The 10,454-nt window shown below is 36.9% G+C and overlaps 1 protein-coding gene across 3 annotated transcripts; it reads left to right on the top strand.

The window, feature by feature from the left end:
* The first annotated feature begins 111 nt into the window (after nucleotides 1–111).
* LOC113041178 (calcium-independent phospholipase A2-gamma-like) lies at nucleotides 112–10,436 on the top strand. 3 transcript variants are annotated; one of them, XM_026199575.1, is made up of 12 exons: nucleotides 112–586; nucleotides 813–1,001; nucleotides 2,958–4,452; nucleotides 4,966–6,414; nucleotides 6,967–7,116; nucleotides 7,215–7,372; nucleotides 7,577–7,671; nucleotides 8,190–8,361; nucleotides 8,444–8,501; nucleotides 8,594–8,788; nucleotides 8,878–9,073; nucleotides 9,865–10,436. In XM_026199575.1, exons 4-12 carry the CDS (start codon nucleotides 5,056–5,058, stop codon nucleotides 10,125–10,127), a joined length of 2,646 nt encoding a protein of 881 aa, XP_026055360.1. In that variant the 5' UTR covers nucleotides 112–586; nucleotides 813–1,001; nucleotides 2,958–4,452; nucleotides 4,966–5,055; the 3' UTR covers nucleotides 10,128–10,436. The 3 variants fall into 3 exon arrangements, with proteins under 3 accessions (XP_026055360.1, XP_026055361.1, XP_026055362.1); XM_026199576.1 differs by having other exon boundaries at nucleotides 2,958–3,708; XM_026199577.1 differs by lacking the exons at nucleotides 112–586; nucleotides 813–1,001; nucleotides 2,958–4,452 and having other exon boundaries at nucleotides 6,309–6,414; nucleotides 6,909–7,116.
* Nucleotides 10,437–10,454: the final 18 nt, after the last annotated feature.

Below are 10,454 nucleotides of genomic sequence, written 5' to 3' on the forward strand. Positions count from 1 at the left end.
ACATATTTACGTTTTAATAAGTGAAAGACATGGTCACATTTTTCTTTTGAGTCCCGGTTATTATTATTATTATATTTTTATTAGTTTTTCCAGATATTTGGAATGGACAGTGTGTGGGACTTTTATTTTGGAAAAGCAACAAGGAACAGCAGCAGTCGGTGAGCTCACGTGCGCACTGACTTTTGTCTTGAATAATATACTAATGATCAAATATAATAATTAACTTGATGCCGCGATACTGAAATGTCTTCGTCACACATGCTTGCAAGACCTTACTCGGTATGCAAAAATAAGTGTGAAGTTACTTTGACTCTTAATGCGTTAACGTTACCTAAATGTGTTGTGTAAGTTAGAGAATTAGCTAACAGACATCGGAACAAGTCATCGATGTCATAAGTCATACAGGACAGCACGTGATTTTAAATGTTCCTTACTCTCAGTCAAATCACTTTATTAGACTAAAATGGCTATGAGATTAGCTTTGGTTGGAGCTGTACGTTATATCGACTCCAGAACGAGTGTCGTTTCTGCACAGAGACTCTTCTGCTCTCAAGCTAGAGGACAAGGATCTTCTGACACCGTAAGGGTGAGAACACACTCCTCTCTTAGATCCTTAAGCTAAGTACAGCCACGGTGTTTTTACATCCAGGTTTGTCTAATAACTATTTTGCATACATACTATATATAGACTGGAGTGTATATTTCTGAGTTTGCACGCATCATCCAAGACGTATCTTAAAGACAGCCTAGTGAGCTTTCCACCCAGCCAGGCATCTTTATAAGCAGTGTATCATGTTCATTTTGTGTCATAGGTGCTGTATGATGGAGAATGCCCAATATGTGTTAAAGAAATTAGCTTTCTTCAGTTTCTTCAGAGAAACAGATCAGGTAAAGTAGATTTTGTGGACATCTCACTGTCAGAATATGACGGGAGCAAATATGAAGGAGTGAGTTATGAGATGGCAATGGAGGAAATGACAGTGATCGATGAGAAGAACAAGGTGAGGGATTTTTATTTGCTCTATTAATTTTTTGTGTAAAGTCATTTTTTAATGTCCACACAAAATTAAGATATGTCATAATTTACTTATAATTTAATAATTTTGGGAACTTAAACTAGTCAATAAATAAATAAATATAATAAAAAAATAATAATACAATTTGAGTCTTTGGAGTTTTCCTGAATCATTTTATTTTATTTTTATTTTTATGAATGTCTATAAAACATTCAGAAATATTTGTATGGTATTTAAAAGGATATTAAAGTAACCTTTACAAATACAGTATTGTTCAAAATAATAGCAGTACAATGTGACTAACCAGAATAATCAAGGTTTTTCGTATATTTTTTATTGCTACGTGGCAAACAAGTTACCAGTAGGTTCAGTAGATTCTCAGAAAACAAATGAGACCCAGCATTCATGATATGCACGCTCTTAAGGCTGTGCAATTGGGCAATTAGTTGAATTAGTTGAAAGGGGTGTGTTCAAAAAAATAGCAGTGTGGCATTCAATCACTGAGGTCATCAATTTTGTGAAGAAACAGGTGTGAATCAGGTGGCCCCTATTTAAGGATGAAGCCAACACTTGTTGAACATGCATTTGAAAGCTGAGGAAAATGGGTCGTTCAAGACATTGTTCAGAAGAACAGCGTACTTTGATTAAAAAGTTGATTAGAGAGGGGAAAACCTATAAAGAGGTGCAAAAAATGATAGGCTGTTCAGCTAAAATGATCTCCAATGCCTTAAAATGGAGAGCAAAACCAGAGAGACGTGGAAGAAAACGGAAGACAACCATCAAAATGGATAGAAGAATAACCAGAATGGCAAAGGCTCAGCCAATGATCACCTCCAGGATGATCAAAGACAGTCTGGAGTTACCTGTAAGTACTGTGACAGTTAGAAGACGTCTGTGTGAAGCTAATCTATTTTCAAGAATCCCCCGCAAAGTCCCTCTGTTAAAAAAAAGGCATGTGCAGAAGAGGTTACAATTTGCCAAAGAACACATCAACTGGCCTAAAGAGAAATGGAGGAACATTTTGTGGACTGATGAGAGTAAAATTGTTCTTTTTGGGTCCAAGGGCCACAGGCAGTTTGTGAGATGACCCCCAAACTCTGAATTCAAGCCACAGTACACAGTGAAGACAGTGAAGCATGGAGGTGCAAGCATCATGATATGGGCATGTTTCTCCTACTATGGTGTTGGGCCTATTTATCGCATACCAGGGATCATGGATCAGTTTGCATATGTTAAAATACTTGAAGAGGTCATGTTGCCCTATGCTGAAGAGGACATGCCCTTGAAATGGTTGTTTCAACAAGACAATGACCCAAAACACACTAGTAAACGGGCAAAGTCTTGGTTCCAAACCAACAAAATTAATGTTATGGAGTGGCCAGCCCAATCTCCAGACCTTAATCCAATTGAGAACTTGTGGGGTGATATCAAAAATGCTGTTTCTGAAGCAAAACCAAGAAATGTGAATGAATTGTGGAATGTTGTTAAAGAATCATGGAGTGGAATAACAGCTGAGAGGTGCCACAAGTTGGTTGACTCCATGCCACACAGATGTCAAGCAGTTTTAAAAAACTGTGGTCATACAACTAAATATTAGTTTAGTGATTCACAGGATTGCTAAATCCCAGAAAAAGAAAATGTTTGTACAAAATAGTTTTGAGTTTGTACAGTCAAAGGTAGACACTGCTATTTTTTTGAACACACCCCTTTCAACTAATTGCCCAATTGCACAGCCTTAAGAGCGTGCATATCATGAATGCTGGGTCTTGTTTGTTTTCTTACAATCTACTGAACCTACTGGTAACTTGTTTGCCACGTAGCAATAAAAAATATACTAAAAACCTTGATTATTCTGGTTAGTCACATTGTACTGCTATTATTTTGAACAATACTGTATATAATTCATTATTCCTCTGTGACTTTTTGTTCTTCTGAGGGCAGATTCATCGTGGAGTTCCAGCTTTCACAGTGATGTACAGTGCAGTGGGTTTGGGTTGGCTTGGCTCGTTCATCTCTCTTCCACTGTTCAGGCCTATAATGGAGCGAGTGTATGGGGTGTTTGCAAGAAACAGACTGAAGTGGACCAGCAGAGAGGGTTGCACCACTGGACACTGTGCTAAAAAATAGTCTTAAGGGATAGAGAACATCAGGTCAAAGGATGTATTGAAAGTAACAGCTGTTATTGTTATTTAAGTTTATTGCATTTAAAGTATAATATTCAGAATATAACTGTAATGTCAATATGTGCACAGAATAAATGATCTTTTATTAAGACCTACAACTTAAAAAAAAAAAAAAAAAACATAAGTTGCCCTTAATAAACACACTGTGATATATGTGTATATACAATAAATTACTGTGAGGGTAAAAATGCCAGAGTGTTGACACTTTGAACAGCTCTAAGGGAACTTTCTCTAAATTTAGAAGCCTCCTGACTGGTCATCAACAGTTAAGATGCAGAAGGACAGATTGTCCTTTAATGAGAAATAGCCAGGGGTTTGATCAGTAGTCCCTTTAAACCAACCAATAGGATTTTAACTTCAGAGTAGGGCGGGATTAAAAACCACAACAAAACAAGTGTAAACACTAACGGACATAATCCAAGAGAAAACAAGCAAGTGTTTTTAGAAGGAAAGTCAGCATTTATTGTTCACTTTGAAGTCAAGTTCAGGAGAAAAACAAGGAGCGACAGGTAAGACAAATTAACTAGTTTATTTGAATGAAATCTACAAGTGACCCTCAAGGTTGAGTGTGCTTTGTTGAATTGGACTTAACTTGACCTTAAGTTTTAATGAAGAATAAAATATATTTGTTTTATGTTACAAGTTGTAATCATTACTTAAGCTCCACACTGTAAACATTCACAGTCTTTATCTTACATAATTATGACCAATGGATAGTGTGTGTATGTGTGTGTGTGTCTATGATTTGGTTTTATTAAGGCCAGTGAGATTTATGACTATAGATTTCTATCATTCATTAAAATGTGTATTGCTTCTTAATAACTTTTTTATATAGAAAATATAAAATACCTCATTTTACTTGTGCATTTGTAATTTTTGCTGAATATGAGTCTGATAATAGATACTGAAGATTGTGTAGCATTTAAATTCTCTGTTTTTTATGATATACATTAAGGTCAGCCTTGTTATAATACACTAACAACCAGTTAATATTTCACGTTGGAACAAATTGCAAAAGAGAAAGCAGTAACTGGGTCTGCAGGTGAATTTTTACTATGTTTGGCATTTTAAATAGAGGACTTGTTGGTTCACTGTGCCTTAGCACATGGATATAGGCATGTTGTGTCCTGTACACATCGTGACTCAAAGCCGCAGTCCTCACAGATCACAACAAAGACAAGAGGCAAATAGCTGCACTTCCCTGCTGTCTGTCTTCCATGTGACCTACATGCAACTATAAATATGCACCGGAGGTTCGTGGAAGTACTAAACGGTATTTTTCTGACCTACAGTCGACACCTTGGTGTCCCATTTCATAGTTCTGTGCAGTCACTCTGTTCTCATGCCCAGGATGGCTTATAAAATCCCCAAAGAGATTGTAGAATTAAAGGCTTAATTAAACTTGGCTAATTAAAACATCACGATTAAAAAGACTGCATTTCTATGAATCAAATTGGCTCATTTATTTCTATAATTTGCTTTGTAATCAGCATGGCGGTGTGTGATTAATTAGAAGATATTGCTTTGAATTACTATTGATAAATTAGCATTAGCATATAACACACGTATCGTCCATAACTGACCAGGAGGGGGCGTACAACACTGTGGTCCGCATTGTTAAACACTATAATAATCTTCGTTATTTTTCCTATTTATGTGGAAAAAAATACAAAGAACTGAATTTTCTCTAGGTTATACACCATATGGACAGACACATTATGAATAAGTATCTATTCCCCTTTGCTGATTTTTGTTTTCTATTTTAGACATCCCATGATTCTGATTCTGCTGCCAGTGCTCATTCAGTCCTCGTCCAGATCATCTGCTTGGTCTCTGTTGTTGTTGGTGCGTCGCTGATGGCTTGGTACCTCAACAAAACCCGGGTCGCTCACCTTGGGTCAAAGCGGCTCCGGTTACTGTACAAGATGAAGTATCTGTTCACAAACATCAGAAATGTTTCTCACCTTGTCAGGAGGCCTCATAGGTCATGTCAGAGTATCTGCTCCTCTCAGTCTACAAGGAGAATCCCTCCCAAATCTCATAGATCAAAGACGACTATAAGATATTTTGGAACAATTAGCAGTAATATGAAATATGACAATGTATTTGGCCTTCAGATGTATCGATTATATTCAACCTCCAGTAGAGAGACTTCCAAAGCAGAAGCTCCCATTGGAATTTACCAGCACAACAGGACTACTTTTCAGCTGCGCTTACTTGGACTGAGATTAGGAGAGTCTTTTAATCATCTCTCCAGACACATAAACTTGTACTTTAAGCAGAAACAGGTATATGTGGTAGATCATGGGCAAGGTGGAATGATGTCTGCAGTGCAGGAACCGCTAACCAGAACATCAAGACGTGTTCAACGTGTAAGACGCACTGCAGAGTCCAGAGCTTTTATAGGGACACCTGCCACTGAGCAGGTCTCTGAATCATCCTCACATCAACCTTTGACCTCAACCTATCCTGGACTACAGTTGTTCCACATCAGTTCCTTGGCAAACAGATTTGGGGAGAGTTACAGCTATGTGGCCAATCACATTAACTCTGTATTCTCTAGAAATCCAGCACAGCAAATTCATATGGCGGTATCACCAGATGATGGGCTCAAAAGATTTAGAAGCAGAAAGCAAAGAGTTATGGGTAATAAAAGTGCTCTTTGTAGGGAAACTGCGCAAACTCAGCAAAACATTAGTATGGGTACAAGACCAGAGATTGATAACAATGTATCTAGTTCCTGGGATGAAGGATATCTCCATTTTGCCCGTCACATCAACCAATACTTTGGCGCAAAAGTAGAGGACACTGTTGAGAAAACAGCACATACTGAGATCTTGAAGACTTCAGTCTCACTGGACTCTCTAAATAAACCTAAAGATCCACTTCCTCAGCCCAAATCCCCAGGATTGTTCCACATGAGCAGCCTAACCACACGCTTTGGGGAAAATTACACTTACATGGCCAATCACATAAACCGGTACTTTAAAGGATCTGCAGCTTCAGAGAATGAGGAGGGAGACGGAGAGTTAAACCTTTACAGAGGTTCGCCGAAGTACACTGTGATCTGGGAAAAAACATCCTTTTTTGAGTGTCTGCTAAAACCCTCCACTATACCTGGTTTTGTGGGCAGCTACCTGGGAATGGGCTCTTCCAGGCAAAGTGACCAGAACACAACTGTAACAAGGACCCCAGAGGAAATTCGGGATAAAACAGTGAGTCTTGCTGACTTTGAGTTCCATTGTGTGAATGACAGCTAGGAGTATTCATATATATATTTTTTTTTCCCCAATTTGTCCGTGTGCGACGGATGCACAATATAGGTACCATATCAGTTACCTGAAGATTTTAAAATTATTATTATGATTGTTAAAACATGAATAACCTAATACCCTTACTTATTATTATTATTTTTTTTTTTTTGCCAATCCCCAGATTTATCTACATTTTTCATTCTGTACATTATAATGTTGTGATGCCTAAATTCGATTTGTAGCATTTAAAATTATGGATTTAAGTTTTTAGTGTTTTATTTTTGCCTTGCTTATTCAAAATAGAGAGGACTTGTTGGTTCAGAATTGTATTAATCAGTTACCGACAATTACTTGAAAATAATTTTCAGCTCATTGTGTTAGCCAGAAGTTTAATATCAATGCATCCATTTGCATTTGCTTTTTTTTTCTCTGATTTTTTTTTTTTTTTTTTGCAGTGAATCTACTTTGAAGTGAATGAAATTGATTAATTATAGCAGGAAATCTGTTTTAAAGGATTTAAGGAGGAGAAAGGCAGATGAGTTGACTAGAGTTCTACTGAAGAGACTTGAAGAGGCTACAGTAATGTCATCTATCACTTCCCTTGTGGAGGAGCTGAACGCTCACCTCTTTCAGCACCCAGCATGCAAGGCTGTGATGTGGCAGGTATACAGTAAAAAAACACAATCCCTACACCAAATATAGATCTCTCTTGTAACTGTAGAAATTCAGAGTTTTCAATTAAATTATCTGATTAAATATAGGAAAAAGCAGCACTGCAGCTGCTTAGATGCCGTCGGACCTTTTGGATGGATGAAAAACTTCAACAAGCCATCAGGGAAACTCTCGCTCTGATTGGTTATGTGGATCAGGTCAGAGGTCACGGAATCAGGGTGCTTTCCATTGATGGAGGTGGAACCAAGTAGGAAACACCACATTTAATTAACAGTGTATGCCTGTAAAACTAGACAAATATGATCCAATACATTTTACAAAAAAGCTTTTTAATGATGCTAAACATCTGGGAGCAATTTACAGAATAAAGTCAAATATTTTTGTCCCTCATATAAACAAACGTCTTTATGTCAAGATGGCTTTTTACTTAAAGTTATTTTGTGATTTACAGAGGGTTAGTTTCACTTCAAGTGCTAAAACAGCTGGAGGCTCAAACAGGAAAACGAGTGTATCAGCTCTTTGACTACATATGTGGAGTCAGCACAGGTAATAATGCATGACACAACTATTCTACAATTCTAAACATATATACATGAACATTCTAAAGTTTGGGGTCAAACTCTTGATTTATCAATGAAACCTGAAAACATGTATTATGGTTTCCACAAAATATTAAGCAGCACAAACATTTAAACAATGATAATGATAAAAAAAAGTTTATTGATTAGCACATTAGAATAATTTCTGAAAATACAGAAGACTGGAGTAATGATGCAAAAAATGTCTCAATATTAATGTTTTTGCTGTATATGAATACACGCAGCCTTGGTGAGCATAAGAGAATTGTGTCAAGAACATTGAAAAAAAAAATTCTTACCAACCCCAAACTTTTGAAAAATAGTAAAACCTGACTGTATAATTTACTGCATTGGGGTCTCAATCACCTTATCTGTGTTCATTCTGCAATAATGACCAGCTTACTTCATATGTGGTACATAACATACCTATAAATATATATATATATATAATGTGGTCTACTTTTTGTGTCTCTGTTTGGTGTACAGGAGCAGTTCTGGCTTTCATGTTGGGTCTAGCTCGTATCTCTTTAGATGAATGTGAAGAGATGTATCATCGTTTCGGCTCAGATGTTTTTCGACAAAACCCCCTGGTTGGTACTGTGAAGATGGGCTGGACACACTCCTACTACAACACAGAAACATGGGAGATGATCTTAAGGTTGGATTTACACAGTAAAAAAAAACTGTACTGTATTAATGCAAGCATTGCTTTATTAACTATTGCTACACGTTCATCATAGGGAGAAGCTGGGGGAAGAGATTTTAATTAAAACAGCCAGAGATGAGCTGAGCCCAAAGGTCAATCAAAGATAGCATCTGGCTGTTTTGAAACACATTTTTTAAAATCCTGGTTTTGTCAATCTCCTGACTGCTGTTCTCTTCTCACACAGGTGTCTGCTGTAAGTGCAGTAGTGAACTGGGGAAAGAGTCCCAAAGCATTTATCTTCCGCAACTATAACCATGCCCCAGGGCGACTGAGCCGCTATGCTGGAGGATCAGGATACCGGCTGTGGCAGGCCGTCCGGGCCTCATCTGCTGCTCCAGGATATTTCCAGGAGTTCCCTCTTCATGGCGACATACACCAGGTCAGAACAGTCCATTTCAGATGACTTGTAGATTTGAGGACTCAAAACATACTTGTATCCAGACCTTCTTTCCTTTCTTTTTTCTCCAGGATGGTGGTCTTATCCTCAATAACCCTTGTGCTCTGGCTGTCCATGAAAGCCGACTGCTGTGGCCCAGCCAGGGCTTCCAGTGTGTGCTGTCACTGGGAACTGGTCGCTATGATAATGCTAGAAGAGGGCCTGCAACCTCCACAAGTCTGAGAGCCAAAATCAGCAACCTGATCTGCAGCGCCACCGATACTGAGGGTTAGTCTGCGATCACTATGACAAGCATTTTACATTTACTAATATTACAAATAATCATTTTACAATTATTGTGTTCAATACACAATTTAATTGTAAAAAAAGAGGTATCTTTCATGGGGTCTTATACCACTATGAGCATCATTTTACAATTAATAATATTGACAATGATATGATTATTTATATATTATTAATACATAGAATACTTCTGCAGTACTTAATTATGAACAATACACACATAATTATTGAATAGTTAAGAAAAATGTCTCTTATGGTGAATTAATTATTTTGGATAAAAGCATTTGTTATTTGAATAAATGTAAATTTAAATTCTGAATATAATAAAAAAAATAAAGCTACAAACTTTATTACAAAAAAAATAAATTTTTAATTAATTTTTGATGCTATGTATATTTAGCCTATCAAAACTGTGCTGTTTGGCACACACTTGCAAAGAATACTTTTGCAATTATTACTTGTCCACAATACACAATTTACAATTATTTAATGATTAAAAAAACATTATCTTCTGTGGCTCTTAAAATAATTACTTCAGATTAAAACAAAACTTTTAGTTGGATAAATGTTTAAGAATTAAATGATACATTTTTATTATATATATATATATATATATATATATATATATATATATATATATATATATATATATATATATATACGTATATACAACACAGTTGGCTAAATGCACTTATTGTATGTATGTATATGCAATATGTGCATTTAGCCAACTGTGCTGTTTTGCAAGTGTTTGCACTTAATTTGCACATTTTCAGGTGTTCATACTCTATTGGATGACCTCTTATCACCGAATGTGTATTTCCGCTTTAACCCGATGCTGAGCTCAAACGTGACACTGGATGAAAGCAGACCTGAAGTGCTTCATCAGCTGCAGCAAGACACACAGCTGTACCTGGACCGGAACCGACCCAAACTGGAGCGCCTGTGTGAAGTGCTGATGACAGAACGCTCAGCAATCTGGAAAACGCGGGACTGGATCGGTGGGAAAGCGTGGGAGCTGCAGCAGCGCTGGGCTTGAGTGGACTTTACACAGTGCTGAAGAGAAATCAGTTGAATGAATGTCATTATGTGGATGAAAGCTATACTAGACCATCATTAAATTCTGAAGATATGTCCTTACTGGTCTGATTGTGAACAGCTGTGTTTTGACAAGTTACAAATCATGTTAGAGAAGTTACAAATCAAATACACAGCCATTTTACACTGAATGTTTTGAGCACTTATATGCCAATGTAAATTCTGTGTGAATGTCAATATTTATAGACTGATGTATTTATTTCTGTTTCAATTTTTCAGATTTATGAAATGAAATAAAACTAAGAGCACTACCTCTATATAATCACTG

Source organism: Carassius auratus, chromosome 23 (assembly GCF_003368295.1).
Source record: "Carassius auratus strain Wakin chromosome 23, ASM336829v1, whole genome shotgun sequence".
In the NCBI taxonomy this organism is placed as follows: domain Eukaryota; kingdom Metazoa; phylum Chordata; class Actinopteri; order Cypriniformes; family Cyprinidae; genus Carassius; species Carassius auratus.